Source organism: Nipponia nippon, unplaced genomic scaffold (assembly GCF_047370975.1).
Source record: "Nipponia nippon isolate SJK-2023a ecotype South Korea unplaced genomic scaffold, ASM4737097v1 scaffold_13, whole genome shotgun sequence".
NCBI classification, from domain to species: domain Eukaryota; kingdom Metazoa; phylum Chordata; class Aves; order Pelecaniformes; family Threskiornithidae; genus Nipponia; species Nipponia nippon.
The window spans coordinates 17,385,772-17,403,834 of record NW_028262324.1 but is presented as its reverse complement, the minus strand read 5'-3'; the positions used below and the strand labels follow the sequence as shown (position 1 = coordinate 17,403,834).

General features: G+C 45.6%; 2 protein-coding genes across 4 annotated transcripts; one reads left to right on the top strand and one right to left on the bottom strand.

Moving 5' to 3' along the window:
- Positions 1 to 243: 243 nt before the first annotated feature.
- Positions 244 to 10,533, top strand: EPB42 (erythrocyte membrane protein band 4.2). Its single transcript, XM_009471421.2, has 13 exons — positions 244 to 419; positions 2,321 to 2,506; positions 3,204 to 3,434; positions 4,044 to 4,162; positions 4,896 to 5,015; positions 5,418 to 5,595; positions 5,970 to 6,108; positions 6,494 to 6,597; positions 6,921 to 7,163; positions 8,003 to 8,320; positions 8,629 to 8,786; positions 9,221 to 9,354; positions 10,272 to 10,533. The coding sequence occupies exons 1-13, from the start codon at positions 410 to 412 to the stop codon at positions 10,420 to 10,422; spliced, it is 2,091 nt and encodes a 696-aa protein (XP_009469696.1). The 5' UTR covers positions 244 to 409; the 3' UTR covers positions 10,423 to 10,533.
- A 466-nt stretch (positions 10,534 to 10,999) lies between these two features.
- CCNDBP1 (cyclin D1 binding protein 1) lies at positions 11,000 to 18,053 on the bottom strand. Of its 3 annotated transcripts, XR_015703025.1 has the most exons (12): positions 17,847 to 18,053; positions 17,708 to 17,767; positions 16,997 to 17,076; positions 16,275 to 16,356; positions 15,717 to 15,813; positions 14,443 to 14,516; positions 14,060 to 14,136; positions 13,318 to 13,649; positions 12,846 to 12,906; positions 12,519 to 12,641; positions 11,791 to 11,837; positions 11,314 to 11,405 (listed from the first exon to the last, which is right to left on the bottom strand). XR_015703025.1 is itself a non-coding variant. In XM_087750128.1 (11 exons), the coding sequence occupies exons 1-11, from the start codon at positions 17,911 to 17,913 to the stop codon at positions 11,297 to 11,299; spliced, it is 1,086 nt and encodes a 361-aa protein (XP_087606254.1). In that variant the 5' UTR covers positions 17,914 to 18,053; the 3' UTR covers positions 11,000 to 11,296. The 3 variants fall into 3 exon arrangements, 2 of the variants coding, with proteins under 2 accessions (XP_087606254.1, XP_009469728.2); XM_087750128.1 differs by lacking the exon at positions 12,519 to 12,641 and having other exon boundaries at positions 11,000 to 11,405; XM_009471453.2 differs by lacking the exon at positions 12,519 to 12,641 and having other exon boundaries at positions 11,000 to 11,405; positions 13,318 to 13,571.
- Between the last annotated feature and the right edge of the window lie 10 nt (positions 18,054 to 18,063).

Genomic DNA, 18,063 nt, shown 5'->3' with positions numbered 1-18,063 from the left:
CAATGCTTACATTTGAAGTGCGGTCTGTGCATTGTTTAGAGCCAAGTTAAGATTTGCGTTTCCTACTCTGGGGTCCCCAGTGCATGGCTCTTTGAAGACATTGTCATTGGCTGACTTTAAAGGCTTCACATCCTGCTGTAGAATTTAACCTCATCTGTAGGTAGGAAAGATCCCCCCTTTCTGTGGGTCTTTTTAGTGTGGGCTGAGAGATAAAAGAGTCCTCAACTTCTGCACAGCAGGCCAGCAAGATAAGCTGAAGGAGAGGTGGCAACATCACGTCCCACCCTGTATAAAGAAATAGGGCAAACAACTTTGCAAGTGGATAATTTTTAAAGAGAGCTGAAGGAAGGAGCCATTGCGCACCAGAGCAAGCAGGAGCTGAAGACTGTCACGGCACAGGGAACTAGACATGGGCCAAGGTAAGCAAAAATCACTTTCGTTAGTCCCAAGCATTTACCAGTTGTCTGTCAGGTAAAACAACTGTCCCTGCTCCAAGAGAGTGTTCATGAGGCTTATAGAAGAGGTGATCTTCTTACAGGGCAGGAGCCAAGAAAGTGCTCTAAAGGCTAAGGGAGTTCAATTTGCACGAAGGACTCCACAAAAAGGGACAGCAAACAAAAGCTGCTACAAATGCCTAAGAGGAGTTTGAGAGAAGCAGTAAGAGGCAGCTAAGGCAGACATGTGACAGTTTGGAAGTAAAGGCAAGAGAGTTATCCTTAACACAGGGGATGGGGAGCAGGGGGTGGAGGGAGGTAAGCCAGACTACAAAACTGAAGCAGAGAGATGAGTAAGTGTTTTAGCCACTTGAGCAAGGAGAGGGTCAAGGTTCCAAGCAACTGACAAAAAGATCCATGAAAAGTCATGGAGGAGAGGGAGGCAGACTGCATGACTCACCAGTCTACAAGATAGAACAGACACCTTCATCACAGAGAAGAAAATAGACAAGGTCAGAGCTGGCTCTGTAAAGCTTAAACTGGTGCAGGGCTATGAACTGGGACAGTCATAAAGGGATTTGAAAGCCAGACCAGAATCATTCACTGAAAACAATGCATGACAAAATTCATATGGGAAAGAAGAAACAAAGCACACAATCCAGTGGGACTCCCACAACAAACACAGAAGTAACAACACCAATGGGAGAAGATATCAGTGCAGAGGACAAGGCAAGTTAGACATAAGGAGAGAGCAGACCAATGAAAACTGCAAAGAGTAGTAGTTGTGGCTTTAGCACAGGAGCAATGGCTTCAGATAGCAAGGGAATGCTCTGTGGATTTTTTTTTTAGCTGTAACAAAGGGAGGAGCCTGGGTCAGCAAGGGGAGGTAGGTGACAGGATGTGTCATATTAGGGGCAGTAGTTACAACCCACAGGTTCAAGGATCTTAGTGATGAGTTGGGAGCTGAAGAGATAAGTGAGGTCAGGATGATCCCAAGGCTGAGAAAAATCAGGGTGTTCTCTGCTTCTCAGCAAGAAATCTGGAAAGATTAATAACACCACCAAAAACAGAAGAAAAGTGCAAGTATATGATCACACTACAACCATTGAGCACCAAATTGGGTGCTTGAAATTGTGACAATTTTTTCTCTTTTGATGCTGGACAGAAGCATGTATGATATGTATGATGCATGTGTAGGAGACCGGAGGAGGAGAAGGAGTTCTTCTGTCTCCTGCAGCTCTGGGTGTGAGATTGCCAGTTGATGTGGTACAAAGAAGGAACAACTGGTGTTTGATTTGCTGTGATCCAGCATAGTTCCAGGACTATACAGCCACATTGCATTCAAACCAGCAGTGAACTTTGCACCAGTTGCTGGTCTTTGGTGCGTATCAAACAATAGCACAGTAACTGCTAGAAGAGCTTGCACCCACATTGCAAATGGGGTGTAATAGCTTGTCTCCTGTGCACAATTTCAACCATGTATCCACGTGAAGAGATGCTGCTCTGAGGGACACCAGTGCCCTTGAGTACACAGAGTAAGACTCCAAATGCAGTCACAGTGCATGCTCAGTGCTAACCACAACATCTGTATCATTTGAATGCTCAGCTCCGTTCCATGTCCTTTCCTGGGCAGGAAGAAGCTTTTGCATAATCACTTGGTTCACTTAATGATGCTAAGGTATAAGCAAAGGCCACTTGACACAAGAACAACCAAGCTCAGAGTGAAGGCCCTTACAGTTACTGGGCAGAAAGTCTCAAAGGCAGCGGGGCACTATCTGAGTGGAGAAACACATGGTCAGCTGTTTGTGTGCCTCAGGATGTGGCCCAGGGCCAGACTGCGGGCAGCTCACAGCCCCAAACTCATTCTATATCTTCTCACACTACAGGTTTGAGCATCAAAAGATGTGATTTCAAGATCACAATGAACAACAATAACCACCACACAGAAGAAATCAGCACTGAAAGGCTTATGGTGAGGCGGGGGCAGCCATTCACTATCACTGTGAGCTTCTCAGCTCCAATACACAGCTACCTGCAGCAGCTGAAAAGGACCTTCCTCATAGTACAGACAGGTAACAACATTACCATACCTATCAGAGCTCTGGTCCTCCACCTACCTGAAGAACAGAGCTGGTGGCAAAAGCCATCTTCAGAGCTGGTCAGAGGTGCCCACATTTAGAAGTGAGGCCAGTGAACTGTCTATCTAAGGCAGAGTAGAGTCTCCTGCTGCTGGGACTGCAGGGTCAAAACCAGATCTCGTTCCAGAAAAGACACTGCAGCACAATAACCAATGCAGGTTCACTACTCTACGATTTGAAAGTACTCACGGGATATCTCTCTCCTGGCTTTTGGTTTAGGAATGTTCAAACTTAGCTAGCCTGTTACAGCTGTTTTCTGTTACAGAGTGGTTTCTAAGTGAGACCCCTGAGAAGAGCAGCAGCATTCAGCCCCAGCTTGTTTTACCATAATCTGAGCATTTGGCTGTGACTTTTGTTACAAGATATTGAATCCCAACAGCAGCAGGTCTGCACCATTCTGGCTGTTCCTGGTTTCTACAAATCTATGAAATACACATGCCACTTTCAAATATGGAGGCCTGAGTGCAGTACTAACCTTAGCAAGATTCACTAGGCATTAAGCCGCTAAAGGGTTAAGACTCTCTCACAAGAAAGGAGAGCTATGGCTCCAGATATAGACAAGGTCCCTGAAATCTGCATGGGGTGAGGATGCATGTCTGCAATAGACACAACCAGGTATCTTTGGCCGCAGGATCACATCCTTCCAAAGCAGATGGAACCCAGATTGAATTTCCCATCTCCAGCCTGGGAGACCAGAAGCAGTGGAGCGCAGCACTGGAAGAACAGGACCCATACTTCTGGACCATCTCTGTGAACACACCTGCCAATGCTCCCATTGGCCAGTATGCTCTACTTTTACATGCCTCCAAGTCTTACTGTCTCCTGGGCAACTTCACCCTTCTCTTTAATCCCTGGTGCCAAGGTATGTGGTCAGAAACAGAAAGGCAGGCTGGGATCAGTCACTTAACAAAACCAGCTTTTTGAGCACTGGCACTCTGCCTTCCACGGAGGTTGAGGCTGACTCACCCACTGCTCCCCGCCGTTCCTGCCCTGCTCCTCACAGCACCTTAGGAAGGAGGTAGGGGCGAATAAAAGCTCAAAGCTGCCTGCCTCAGCATTTCTGCACCGTTCCTGGAGTACTCCAGTGCAAGGGCCCTGTCCTCCTGCTATGGGAAAAATGTTTGATAAAGTGTTTCCTATAATAAAGATTTTAAGATGAGTCAAGATTATAATTGGTCTGATTAAGGCCACTGTATCTTTCTTAGGAATGGAGAAGTCAACAGCCAGGAGAGTAAAAGAGCTAGCTAGTATAATAGCCTAGGTCTGGAGGAACTTTTTAAACAAGGAAACAGAGATGACAATGAAATTCTTCTTTCCTGTCTGATTCAGAATCTGTGGTATTTTTCCAGGGCAGAATGCCAGGGACTGCCAAAGTCCCTGGAGTGCAGTGGAGTCTGCTGATGTAAGAGAGATGCAAGTGCATCTGAGACCAGAAATGCTTTCTTCCTGATGCTTTTCTCCTCTAATCTAGACGATGAGGTGTTCTTGGCTAATGAGGCACAGCGGCAGGAGTACATTTTAAACCCAGAGGGTGTCATCTACTGGGGGACCGAAAATGCAGTCTTAGCACAACCCTGGGACTTCAGTCAGGTAAGCAAGAGGTCCAATATGTCTGTGCTCTCTTACAGCCACCAGCAGAGGAAGGGTGAGTATCTCCTGTATGTACAGGATGCTAACCATTTCCATACTGTGGCTTTGATGAAAGAACTTGCTCTCTGCACTCACTGTCTTTGTCTAAGACTGCAGGAGAACAGGGACCTGTGTATGTAAAGTCCCATAACCCAGTATATGTAATTTTAGCTACCTTCTCAGGCTGTCCTCTATGAAGGAAAGCATTGATCTATATCTAGGCTTTGTGTGCCTTCCTTTCATCAACAGATATAAAAGCATTTAACAGAGCTTAGTAACACTGTCTTTATTTTACAGATAAAGTGAGGACAAGTAGATCTTCTAACTTGCCCAAGGCCATCTGACACAGCCAGTGATTAGAACGGGATTTTATTCCACTTTAGTGCTACCATATCACAAAAGTACCTCTGTGCCAACCTAAAGAGTGCTCCAGAAAAGCATCAATTTCCCTCAATCAGGGGATGCAGTGTCACGCTAATGCATTTCCCACCTTCCTTCAATAAAGCTGTAGGTCTGCCTTTAGTATGTTGTCCTCCCTCTCCAAATCTCTACCTGGAGCTCTCCTCCACAGCCCACTTATATAAGACTATCAGCAGAAAGGGAGACATAACCTGCACAGTTACAAACCCTTGCAGGGACTCCAGAGAACAAATGTTCAGGCCAAATTACCTGAAATCATGTGTTCTTGTTTCAGTTTGAGGATGATATTGTTGATATCTGCTTCAAGCTGCTGGATGTAGGTGAACGCCATCGAGACAAGGATCACACCCAGCGCAAGAACCCTATTTACATCTGCCACACAGTTGCTGCCATGGTAAGGAGAGCAGACAGCAGCCCTGACCCTAGCAGAGAAGCCCCAAATGCAGAGCGAAGGCTAGCATCTTCTCAATCCCAGTTTATGGCAACCCACTGACCAAAGAGGAAGACTGCCCAGGGTGGTTCAAAACAACACCTCCTGTCCATTTCCAGCCCTTCCTGAATATTCCTGCAGCAGACAAGAGTGCTGCAGGAGTTTCTTAGCAGTGACAGTACACTTACTGAATAAATCTCAGGGGAGATGGTTGCACCTGTTCTGCTCAGCCATGACCTTCATGCTTTGGACAAAAAATCCTTTTGGTTTCATCTGCCTTGGGAGTAGCTTCATCAAACAGGATGAGGTGTACCTACCAAAGAGAGGCAATTCCTTAATCCATCTTTCTTTCCTCCTTCCCTGCAGCTGAACCGCGATGAGTTTAGAGGAATCCTGACAGAACGTGGGACCGGGCAATACTATAATGGGACACCCCCTTCCAAGTGGCTGGGAAGCAGCCCCATCCTCCGGCAGTGGGTTGCATCGCAATGCAAGTCTGTCCACTACGGGCAGTGCTGGGTGTTAGCTGCAGTCATGTGTTCAGGTACAGTGGTGGTTCAAAGATTTCTGTATTGAGCAAAGCCTTATTTGGTCTTCAGAACCCTAGCATATGCCTAAATTCCTGGATTAACACAGATCCCAGTAACATAACCCTTAACCTTTAGGTGAGAGGCAGATCCTCAGAGTTTCCTCATCAACATTCAGCATCGCTAGCTTTGAGATAAAAGAGTATCAGTACACACCATTCACTGAACGCACCTATGATAGCTTATTTCCTGAGGAGGCAATACCTCTTGCAAAGTCCAAACAGCGGGCCATTCCTAATAGGCCTAGCACCAAAAAAGGCTCTACATCTATCAGCAGTGGTACCCTTGGGGTAGGATGCACAAATGATTCACAGCTCTTTCTTCTGCACAGTTCTAAGGTGCCTGGGAATTCCCACCAGGGTGGTCACAGGCTTTACGTGGGCTCACAACACTAACAGCAGCCTGAGTGTGGATGAGTACTATGATGAAGATGGGACACCGCTTACACAAGACAGGAGTGCCCGTGTCTGGTAAGAAAACATGGCAGGACCCAAGCGAGAATTTGAGACAATACCTGGATCGAGGAAGTGATACAGGGGAGAAAAGAAAGAGGTAAGCAGCTGCAGGGAGGTGGATAGGAGACAGCTCAGCTGAGATCCTGTCTACATGGCCTGTTCTTGAGAAGTCACCACAACCCAAACTGAAGACTGCCCTATTACTAGGGCCCACAAGGGATGAATGACAGCCCAGTCCAGCTGGAGAAACTCCACTTGTGTCAAAAACCATGGTCTCTGCTCTCCTCAACAAACACTGAGCTCTTTCAAAGGAGCATTAATTGGCTGTGGTTTGGCTAAAACTTCACTGTACCTCAGGGCTCAGTCCCTTGGTACAAGCACGTGATGTTGTCTCTTGCAGGACCTTCCATGTTTGGAACGAATGCTGGATGGCTCGAGCAGACTTGCTACCAGAGTACAGTGGGTGGCAGGCACTGGATGCCACATGCCAGGAAAAAAGCAAAGGTAAGATATCAAAGATGGGCTTGAGAAGGCGTGGGGGGAAGTGGAGCAGGGAGCAAATAAAGCAGCTCAATATTCCTCCCTTCCCTAACTTCCAATGGAAGGACGCAAAAGGACAGGGACTCACTCTGTTGACTTTAAGCACTAAATCATCATTTATCTGTCTGGTTTGTGCAACTTGTGTAGCTCTAAGAGCTCTACCACAATACTGCTCCCTAATGTCCTCCTAAACTAGATACTTCACCACTCCCAGTATAGGTCTAAACTAGGCATGGGTCTAGTTTGTAAAGCATCTGAATCTTAACTGGGCCACATTTTCTCTTCAGGTCCATCCTTCTGTGGGCCAGCCCCTGTTCAAGCCATCAAGGAAGGGGACACAGAAGTTGATTATGATGTCTGCTATTTCTTTGCTGCCCTCAATGCCAAATGCCAGGTCTGGATACAAACAGCAGATGATACCCTCAAGCCAGCTCTTGGTGGCACAAAGTACACTGGCAACAACATCAGCACCAAGAGTGTGGGCAGTGAACGCTGTGAGGATATCACACACAACTACAAGTATCCTGAAGGTACGGGGTAGGCAAGTGCCTGACCACATTCCCTGCCAGTGTACAAGTGAAGAGTAAAGGACTAGAGAGCAGAGCCATAGCAGAGCATTAGGGTCGCCCACTTCTCATTACTTCCCCTTCCTGAATGGCACAAGAACATCTTACTCTTGCTGTGTACAGAATCAAAGCACACGTCATACCCCAAATTTCATCCTGCTTAATTACATTAACCGGCTCTCTAGAAGGCCAAGCCTTTCTTCACCAGGCACTTCCCTGTCTGTATGGAAAACTTTCTTTCCTGATTTCTGTTACCTGTACACTCTGTACATTCATCTCCCATTACCCCTGTAATATGTATCTATGTATTTCAGACTCCAGCTTTCTGAAAAGGACTGTTGTGCTCCCGGATATTGTCTAAATCCCTCCCTCAAAAAGTAGCTCCCCATTCAGAATCTATTACTGACTGCTGTTTCCCTGACCCAACCCTACCATCTCATCTTAGCCTATGGCACGTTGTCTCTCCTTGGCTGCAGTCCATCACAAGAGAACCGTACCCTAGCTACAGCTATAGTTAAAAGAGGCAACTGCCTCTTTTACTCTTACAGATGTTAGCACCAAAGTGCTTGAAAAACTATGACAAATCTTTCCAAATAGAATCTTTCAGGTACATCCAATGAATGTCCTGTCAGCTGAAATTCTCAAACTGCTCCAACCAGAAGCACAACAGGGTATCTCTCTATGCTCTTAGAAACAGTTATCTACAGTACTGCCAGGATAATTCAACACCATCCTTCTGCATTTACTGCTTCACGCTAGTAAACGGGAAAGAAATCTAAGACGTGCTCTCTTTTTTGTGACAGGTTCTCTTCAGGAAAAAGAAGTACTTGATAAAGTCTGCAAAAAGATAAAGAAACTTGAGACAACCAGCAGCAGTGAAACACAGTTTAGCTCCATTCCTACTGCCCTTGAAGAGCCAGTTAACCTTTTCATCCACCTCCAGTCGAAGAGTTCTCTGCTACTAGGAGAAGATGTTCCGCTTTCCATTGAAGTGTTTAACCACAGTGGTGGAAAAAAGGCTACTCACCTGGTAGTTGGGGCCCAGTCTCTACATTATAATGGTGTGCCCATTACCCAACTTTGGAAGGAAGAGTTTCATTTTATCCTCAAAAGCAATGAAGGTAAGGACTCTACTAGGTGCATGGCTAGAAAAGTATATCTAGTCCTCTCACTTCAGGAAAAATGCACTTAGCCATAAGTTTACAAAAGGCTGGCTGAACAGTTGATTGTAGGTGATTGAAATAAAACACCGGCAACATCACCTTAGAGATTTTTGAATCTGTAAATCCAGTTGGGATCACTTCAGCTTGTAAATGTTGCAGCTTTTAGTATAACGGTGGGCACTAAACACTCCTAGGTGCCATGCAGGCTACGATCAGACTGCATTTATCATCTGCATTGTCATCTGTATTTCACCACTCTATTCCAGCTAACAACCTGCAGGTCTTTGTGCCTTACTCACGGTACAGAAGAGAGTTGGGAGAGAACCATCTGCTTAGGCTGACTGCCATGCTGACAGATGAGGACTCCTACATATACTTTGCACAGGAAGACATCAGCATTTGTGATCCCCCTCTCACTATTGAGGTTAGATCAGTCTATTATTCTGTTACTGCAGTAGTGAGAAAACAGCTTTCATAGTCATAAGCTGCAAAAAAATTCTGCTGGGTTGAGTGGCTCTCCTCATGCTGTCTTCTTTCAAAGCACTGATACATCAGTTTGGGAAAGGTGAGTTGTGCCACACTGTTGTATACAGTACTCCCACTTCTATCTTGTCTATGTGTGAGCATAAGGAAATCCCAATGACTCCTAACCCACTCACCAGTCTGGAAATCAGAGGCTGCAGAAGGAAACTACAGCAGAAGACTGTAGTTGAGAAGAAAGTAAGCCGGACTTTGCCTCTTCTGGCAACTGGCAGCTCAGGCTGAGACCTCTGGCACCAAAAAATCATTTATCTCCCTGTAATCATAGAAGAATCTCTTTCCTTCTCTCAGTTTCAGCTCATTTCCTTCTTTCAACAGTTTCCAGAAAATATGGTACAATATCAGCCAAGCACAGCAAAGATCAGCCTCCTGAACCCTCTCACTGAACCCTTGGAGAAGTGTGTGATAGTGGTTGCAGGGCGAGGGCTCATTTACAGACAAAGGAAGTACAGGTAAGTGGAAACTGATTGATCTAAGAATGGTAAGTGGAAAAAGAGAAACAATACAAGCTAGAGAAACAGAAAGGCTGTCCCCAAAAATAAGTGGACAACAATGTGGCAGGAAGAGACTGCTACAGCATGAAAGCCCCAGGCATCCCGTCCTTTACAGATAATACAGAAGATTTTCACACTGAAAAGGAGAAAAGCCAGATAACAGAACTTTCAACAGATGTGTAATACATAAGTTGAAGTCAGTATGACATTTGTTAAAGCTTCAACCCCAAAGGCCTAGACAGCAGAAGGAAAGCCCCTTGCCAACAAAAAGGGTAACAACAGAAGTACCGCAAGACTTAGGCAGAAATAAACATTAAATAAGACAACAGTTATAGGTCACTTAAATGAGCTATGAAATTTAGAAATTATTTGCTGTTGAGAAATCAATTGCTTTTTAGCTAGCCACTTGAACATCCATAAGCAGGGTAAAACTATACTGTTTGTGACATATCTTTCCACCCATTACCCACTGCCAGCAATAAAGACAGTCCCTGGGTACAATTTTAACAGTGTCTTCCCCTTCTCTACTGAAGAACCAGGCAAACCTGACTTAGCCAAGAGTCATCCAAAAAGGCATGCTATCCTTCACATGAAAAAAACCCCACACTTCTCTCAAGAAGCTGCATTAGGACAAAGTAACCTTAGGTGCCTCCATGGGGAGTTCAACCCTCCTGTCATATCTCCCTCCCAAACTACTGTCAGATCGCAATTCCATTGTGGTAGTTTATGTAACTGCTAGCATCCTTCTATTTCTATTTGGTTTTTCTTACCTTTTTTTTGGCACCACAGTCTGTCTAGCAAATGGATCTTGTGGGCCCTGGGAACTAGAAATACAAAGAGGTGCGCTTCCTATATAATCTCTTCTTGCCTTTCAGGTTGGGCTCTGTTCAACCTAAAAGCATTCAACAGCTGCAAATCCCATTCACCCCGACCCAAGCAGGGCCCAGAAGACTCACTGCTCATCTTACCTGCCTTCAACTCCAGAACCTCAAGAGCTACAAAACTATCAACATTGCAGCTGCCTGATGCTCTAGAACGGGTCCTGCTGTCCTATTGACAAAAAAGTGGTCATGATCTGTGCCCTGATCTTAGGCAAGCATAGATGTTAACAGTTTAATTAAAGTTATATTTAAAACATGTCCGACTTTGATTATTTGTACAAACTCAAGTCTCTCCCATCTGCCACTATGCCCACTCTCCAGTTCTATAAGTTGAACCTTACTCTGACAAAGATGGGCTAAAGGCTCAAGCAGATGCTGCATTCTTCACCATGCATATGTGCTCAACCCACCACTGCTTAGTCATTTTTCCCTACCCGTGGCAAAAAAGGATATCCTAGAACTTTAAAGTGATGACAGATGTAGCATTTCTCTACAGATATCCCCCTACAGATCCCTGATGTTGGTAAAGTAGTAAATAATATTTTCTACTGCTTTCTGAAAAAATAGAAAAGAGAAAGATAGTTCGCTCTTCTCTAAGGTTAGACAGGTAACAGCAGCAGTGCTGCGTATTTTTAATGGTTCATCGGGCTGCTTGCAAAAGAAGCAAGACCCTTTCCTTCTGTATATATCCTCTGCTACCCGAAAAGAGATAAAGCCACTCATACAAATCTAGCAGTATTTTATTGTTCTTTGAACCCCATAGTAGTTGTAATGTCTGAAGAATGGGGCACATTCACAGCATTAAGATGCAGCACTGCACCATTCCAGGAATCCAAGCAAAATGACACTTTCTGCAATGGCAAAGAGCAACTTCCTGGGAAAGTTTTACCAAGTGGCAGTAAAGTTCTCTCCTAAAAAACATTGTTTTCATCATTCTCCCAGTAGCTGGAGAACAGCGAGATTCACTGGAAAAGCATATGCCAGACCCAGTGGCCGCAACACATGTAGACATGGAAGAGCTAAAGTTGACCCTGTGTGAAGTTCTTGATTTTATTCATGTTGTGATCTACTGCACCAGTTAGAAACTGCACCCAGCCTTCCTCTGATGGTGGACACACATGGCTTGTCCTGCAAAAGTGGAGGAAATTCATTAGGAAAGCCTTCTGGGTGTCATACCTACGCATCCAGACAACACATGGGTATTGTGAAGTGCTGAATGACCACAGCATTAAAACAGAACTCCTATGGCCCCAGAGTGCTTTGAGCAAGGAAGAACCCACATCCATGTCTCTAGTCCCAAACTTTAACACATATGTGTGTGTCTTCAGTGGTAACCACTTTCATCCCTACCATCCTTTTCTTACTCCCATCCCTTTGTGACCAGATAACATCATAATTATTCCAAAACGCCAGCATTTACTGTCTAGAAATGAGTCATCTTTGACAGGAGGCAGAAAGATATCAACCTTCATAGCAGGGAACACACACTTATAAAACTGTAACTCATACTCACTTTGTAATCTCTAAGACTTTCTTTAATACCGAGGCCAACTTAGCAGCCTAGAAAAAAACAAAAGGGAAATAAAGTGAGCCAAACATGGAAAAAAAGGGGCTCAGCAGTACTGGAAAAGAAAGCAGGGTGCAGGAATGCCCAGCACAGCCAAGAATGAGTAAAACTGCCACAGATCCTGATGCAGATGGAAGCTATCTATCACTGCCATGCTGGAAGCATCTCCCAAACTACTGCTGGCTGGGACAGACGAAAATAAAGACAGGCTGTTTTTTAAAGCATACATTAAAATGCTTTTTTCTTTAAAAAGATAAGCCTACTAGAAATTGATAACTAATATTAAGGCATGAAGTTACAAGTGACTGACCGTAATGCCATCTGATATTAAGCAATACTTTCTTTTTTACCCCCAAAAAATCAAGCCACTGGCCAAAGGCATGAAACCAGAATTAAGAATAAAAAATCTCAGATATGAGAAGATATGTACTTAATTTATGATGCAAGGGACCCCTGGAAGTCATCTGGTACAACCTCCTGCTCAAAGCAAGGCCTACCACAAAGTTCAGTCAGGTTGCTCAGAGCCTTGCCCAGTCAAGTTTTGAGTATCGCCAAAGATGGAGATTCCACTGCTTCTCCGAGCAGCTTGTTTCAGTGCTTAACTACGCTCACTGTAAGAATTTTTAGTTTGTATTTTTAATTTAGATAACTTTATGTGAGCAAGTCTACATTACCCAAGGAAGAAAGTAGACATGCAGTACATCGGCAGCCTTAGATCTCACTTTCCTGAGGTACTGTCATTGGATGTCTCTACGGATTACAGTTCAGAGCCAAAGCTCAAGTGGCCATGCTCTTCCCTGAAGAAGTAAAGATAAGGAATGCACTTCCACCTGAAGGAAGCCAAGTGTGCAAGAATCAAAGGGGACTCTTCATTCCTAAGAACTTGTTACTGAGACAGTCACTAACACCCACCTCTCCCTGACAGTCACATAATTCCTCCAATTTGATTTCTTCCCCTTCTCTACAGCCAAGTGAATTGGCTGCAGGCTGCAGATACTTACGTTGAGTCGCACAGCCAACTGGTTCATAGGTGGGTACATGCTCAGTGCGAGCTCATCAACACTAGAACAGAAGAGAGGGGAGCAATGGAAGAAAGGTCCTGACAGCACAACTCATGGATCCTGGTCAAAGCCTACACCCACCCTGAATGTAAATCAGGAACGGCAGTGCATGACAAGGAGATGTCAGTCATACCCATGGAATGCTTCTCACTGCCTTCTCAGATATCTGTGTGCCACTCTCACCTCAGAGTGAGACATGGCCACAGCTCCACCCCAAGGTGCAACGTACGTTCCTCTCCTAACTTGCACAACTCTCAACAGCCTATGCCATAATAGTCTTCCCACCACACCTGCTTCCACCACCTGCTCACGGCTTCAATATCATAAAGGTTTTCCTAATCCGTTCTCTAGACCTCAAGAAAGACAGGGACAGCTCTGGAGCAAAAAGCAGCATGGGGAGAGACCTGTTTACCTTGGACTGATCTCATTAGCAATGTCTGCAAGATCATCCAGCTGAGCAATCTGCTCTGGAGAATCAGCTTTGCCATAAGCCTTCACTACACCCAAGACCTTCTTCAGGCAAGCTTTAGAAGCCTTCATTAATCCCATGCAGGAGCTAAGCAGTTTCCGGTCAGCTTCTGACCAATACGTATCTCTGTTGCCCCGGAAGCCCAGCTCTTCATCTTCCATGATGTCACTGTAGGGGTCTTGCCCTTCCACCAGAGCCTGAGAACACAGATGCACTGAAAACCTAGAGCCTGACATCAATTCCAGCAACACCCAGGAGGAAAGGGAAAACGTAATCTAGAAAACATACAAATAATTTATGGAGGAATCTTTCTCCAACCAGCATCTCAGTTGCCAGATTCTGTTAATTCTAGCAGGACTGGATCAAGAAAAACTAATCCCCCACTCCAATTCAACAGGGCAAACAGCAAGAACCTGGCAAATAGTGCCATTGTTACATCAACCTAAACCGCCACCACCTGCCCGCCCCCGCAATTCAGGACATGGCTTTATGGAAACCTTATATAAAGTAAACCAGGCTTGAGTTTAAAAACTCATTAAGATCCAGGCATAATACAATAATCTAGCTCATATCAGAACAAATTTTAAATCAAAGCCTGTACATAAAACAATCCCTGTGTTCCATCACTGAACCACCACTGCAATCCATCACTGCAGCTTCCTCAAAGACTTAAGGGCTTCCTTACACGTTCCATCTCCTCCAGAGCATCCTTGACCACACCTAGACATGCAGCCAGAGCTGATGCAACTGCTGCCTGGTTATCTGCAAAAGCAAAAGGATGAAAATCGTGGCACTGCACTGATTCAAATCAGCTTGCAACAACATTCATCTAGGTTTGCGATCATTAGATCTTGAGATTATAGGATCAAACTTTTTGCAGAGCTCAGAACTGCATTGTTGCCATGCAAAGAATCTGGCCTGGCTTCCAAGCTTATACATTTCAAAAACAGTCGGGTTTTGCAGAATGAGTGAGCCTTCATTATACTGGCTAGAATGCCCCTTGCAAGTGCTACCGATATTCCAAGACAACACATCCTACTTCTGTTGTTCTGCATATACAATACTCACCTCGTGGCAGGTTGGACACTTGCTCACATGCCTCCCACACACCACCAGTTGATATAAGCTGTTCCTGAGACAAGCTAAAACAAAACAAAGCCCCCCAACATCAGACTCAATAACACCACTCTGCTAGACTGTTTTTATTTTCTGCACCAAAGGTGATGCACACTAGTAGAAGCTCTGCTGGAAAGATGTCACCAACCAGCTTGTCACTAGTATCTCCTCTCCGTGTAAAGCAAGAAGTACTGACTCCTACTGAGTTTAATTATCCGTTGGAACAAGAAGCAGGAGCCTCTTACAAAGGCTTCTCAAGGTGCTTAGGCATATTATTTACTTTTCAGCATCTATGCAAATCAGAAGTCTGTAATAGAGATTGCTGTCCTCTGCCTAAGGACAGTGGTGTGTAATCCATAAAGAGAGGAAGCAGTCCATAGTGGTCCAATAACTAGCTTTATAAAGTTGCACAATCATTGCGTGTGACAGGCAAGGGCAAAAACTGCCAAACAGTGCAAATGCTATCCAGCACCTTCACGGGAATCCTGCTCCCAGCACCTTTCCTTACTACACACAGGATGAAAATCTATTCTTCATGTAGGCAAATGCACCTGACTCAGTCACTGGGACAAGAGTGTACTGTCAGGGCCTTGAGTGTATTGCACCCTCCTAGGAGTTTAGTTGGCTCAGCTGAAGAGTTCAGTTGGCTAAGCACAAGGTCAGCTCCTTTGCTGACAGGAGGTATTGTGAAGAAAGCTAGAATTGAGGGCCAGCCCTTTCTCACCTTAGGAGATGCTTTTACCCTGAGATTCTTTCACTGGGCCCTGTTTGTGCTACATCACAGCTGCATAGCAGTTTTTTCTGCACCCAGTCTCATACCCCCTTGATTCTGACCTGGATCCTGATCCACTGATTTGACCTTCCTGCCTTGACCTCAGACCCAACTCATTGTAATGGACGTGCTGGGCAACCACTGGATGGTGTCTGATGCTGGTTACTCTCTCTGGACCTGATCCTGATCCTTACTGACTTTCCAGCTTGACCTCATCACTATGGGTTTGTCTGATGGTCTGGACTCTCAACTGAACCTCACTACCCTCACCAACATTGCTCTGCTCACTCAGATACAGGGGGACAGGGCCTTTGCTGATGAGGCCACTGCCTCTTCCCGCCTTATAACAATGCTCTGCTTCTGCCTCCCCTCTTCCCTTAGAAAGCAGTCTGCACTTGCTGCTTCCTAACAAGTATGCTTCTAACTTTTTCCTTTTTTTCTGGAAAATTACTACCTCTCCAATGGAGCACTGAGAATTGTTTCTGTGAGTTGGATCATTCCTTCCACTACTTCAGTGGTAGCATCTCGTACCATCTTCCGAAGAGTAGTACCTGGTTGAGATTGAGAAAGAGCAAGAAAGTTGCCACAAAGTCAGCACCGACAGAAAGCAACTGCCAAAGATGAACACACAGACTGCTCTGTTTGTGTGGATACACTGTATAAATGAAGTTACAGGTATTTTGAAGGAAGCAATGCGTTTCCCAGTTCCAAAAGGACTTTGGACAAGGATCTCAACACTTTATAAATATGAATGCTCAATCAACTATACAACTTCCTACATTATCACTCTTTCACAGATGGAAATCTGCAGGAGTAGACAGACAAGTGGTTCACTCATAAACATGTTGCAAGTCTACAGAATACCTGAGAATAGGACTATCTGCTCATGATAACTTACTTACCTGCAAATGCCAGATCTCACATTAGGCTCTGAAATACTGGGTTTCTTTATACAGTGGTGAAAGAACCACCACCCTAGATAGTGGTGACTGCCCTGCTGTCACTATCTCACCTTGGCCCTTGGGGAGCCAGTAGTACACTGTGGCAACTGCAAGAATGGCATTTTGGACATCTTCACTCAGCTTCCGGCAATCCTGAAAATGGATAGGCAAAAGGATTAACCCTGAGTAGTGCATGGCTGCACCCCATTTAGGAAGTCTCACAAGCAACCACTTACATTCAGATTGCTTTGAAAAAAGGGAAGCATAGTAATGGCCATCTTGCTTGAGAAACAAATACAGCACAACAAGAAGATACAGTAAGCAAGCTGTATACATCATAAGCCACCTCATGATTTGGTAACAAAACATGCCCTGGTGTGGTGGTCATGCATCAGAGAGGAAGAAGTAGCTTAGATCATTATTCTGAACTGGAAGTCTTTTTTTTCTCCTCCAAACACACAAACTTCTCTCAATTGACAGCAAAAATATTGTGTATTCTTTGTTGGATCTAAAGTCTCTACTTTCCCATATCCTATCTCTATCAGCAACCAGCTGTAGCTGTTAAAGAAAAGAATATAAGAATACTTCTATTTGGTATGTTTCCCTGACTTACAGAAATTAGTTCTCTGTGCAATTCTTGAATTGGATTAATATACTCTACTATGCATAGCCCATACCGACATCCCTTGTTTGCGCTGACCCAAATGACTTAGTTTTAGTCAAGTGAACCAAGAGATACCTGAGACTTGTCACACACGCTACAGTTTCAGAGTCTGGGGGGGCTTTCACTCACCTCTGCAGAAGTCAGTGGAGGCCTTGAGAATGCCAGACTCAGCTTTGTAGCTTCCTGTGACGTTACTTTGAATGTCTGACCTAGAAAGGATTCAATGAGAGCAAAACAATAGAAAGTAACTTGGGTAAAAGACAAAAGAACAGAGCAGCTAGATGAGCAACATCTCTGATGCTACTTTGCCCTACTGCTTGATTACCATTTCTTCCTTCTAAGCAATACAAAGACAAAAACTAAATCCCACTATAGAAGAAGAAAAATTCCATGGTATACTTGTGCCATGCATGTTGCATGTGTCCTATGTCTGCTTTTTTCCTAGTTTTTTTTTTACTTAGCTGGTAGTGATATCCACAATGACATTTTGTGTCCTGGTCCATGACACCTTCACCAGGATGTGCTGCGAGGCTTTAACAGAGGCCAAGGGCTTTAAAAATCTAGTTGTGACAACTGTTCGATACTGGCCGCTGCTTTGCTAATGCCAACACCCTGGCGCGGAGGGCAAGCGCAAAAGCCCTGGCTGGACATCTGCCGGGGATCTCGCTTGCAAGTCAGAGCCCTGCCACGCACCGGCACCGCGGATACCCGCCTACGCCGCAGCCCAAAGCGTCCGCCCTGGCCCGCCCCGGTCCAGACCCAGCCCAGCCCCTGCAGTGCGGCCCACCGCCGGCTGACCCCCACGCGTGGCCCGCTGCCAGCCCGCTCCCCCACCCCTACCTAGCGCGTCCCAGAAGCGCGGCAGCTCGAACGGCTCGCGGCCCTCGCCCGGTTCGCCCTCTGTAAAGGCAGAGAGAGACCTCAGCCAGCGGAGACTCGGCTCGGCTCGGCCCAGCCCCCGCCCGGCCCCGGTCCCCACCTCGGACCCGTGCCAGCACCGCACGCAGCGCGCCGCGCAAGTCCCGCAGCGGCTCCCGCGCCTCCATGGCTGCGGGAGCTGCCGCCGGCGCGTACCGCTCCGTCACAGCTGCCCATCGACCAACTGCGCGTCACATCCGCTTCCGGGTAACAGCACAACGACGCAGTCCCTCCACTTCCGGTAAGTCCGCTCGGTCCCATGCCCTTCCCCGACAGAC

Excerpts from the sequence above, each read along its gene's own strand:
- EPB42 (XM_009471421.2), top strand. Across the intron at positions 2,507-3,203 it reads CTTCCTCATAGTACAGACAG|GATCACATCCTTCCAAAGCA; the intron begins GTAACAACATTA and ends CTTTGGCCGCAG. Across the intron at positions 6,598-6,920 it reads ATGCCAGGAAAAAAGCAAAG|GTCCATCCTTCTGTGGGCCA; the intron begins GTAAGATATCAA and ends TTTTCTCTTCAG.
- CCNDBP1 (XM_087750128.1), bottom strand. The coding sequence starts at position 17,913 with ATGGAGGCGCGGGAGCCGCTGCGGGACTTGCGCGGCGCGCTGCGTGCG. Across the intron at positions 16,357-16,996 it reads CTCCACTGACTTCTGCAGAG|GATTGCCGGAAGCTGAGTGA; the intron begins GTGAGTGAAAGC and ends ATCCATTTTCAG. Across the intron at positions 11,838-12,845 it reads AGTTGGCTGTGCGACTCAAC|GCTGCTAAGTTGGCCTCGGT; the intron begins GTAAGTATCTGC and ends GTTTTTTTCTAG.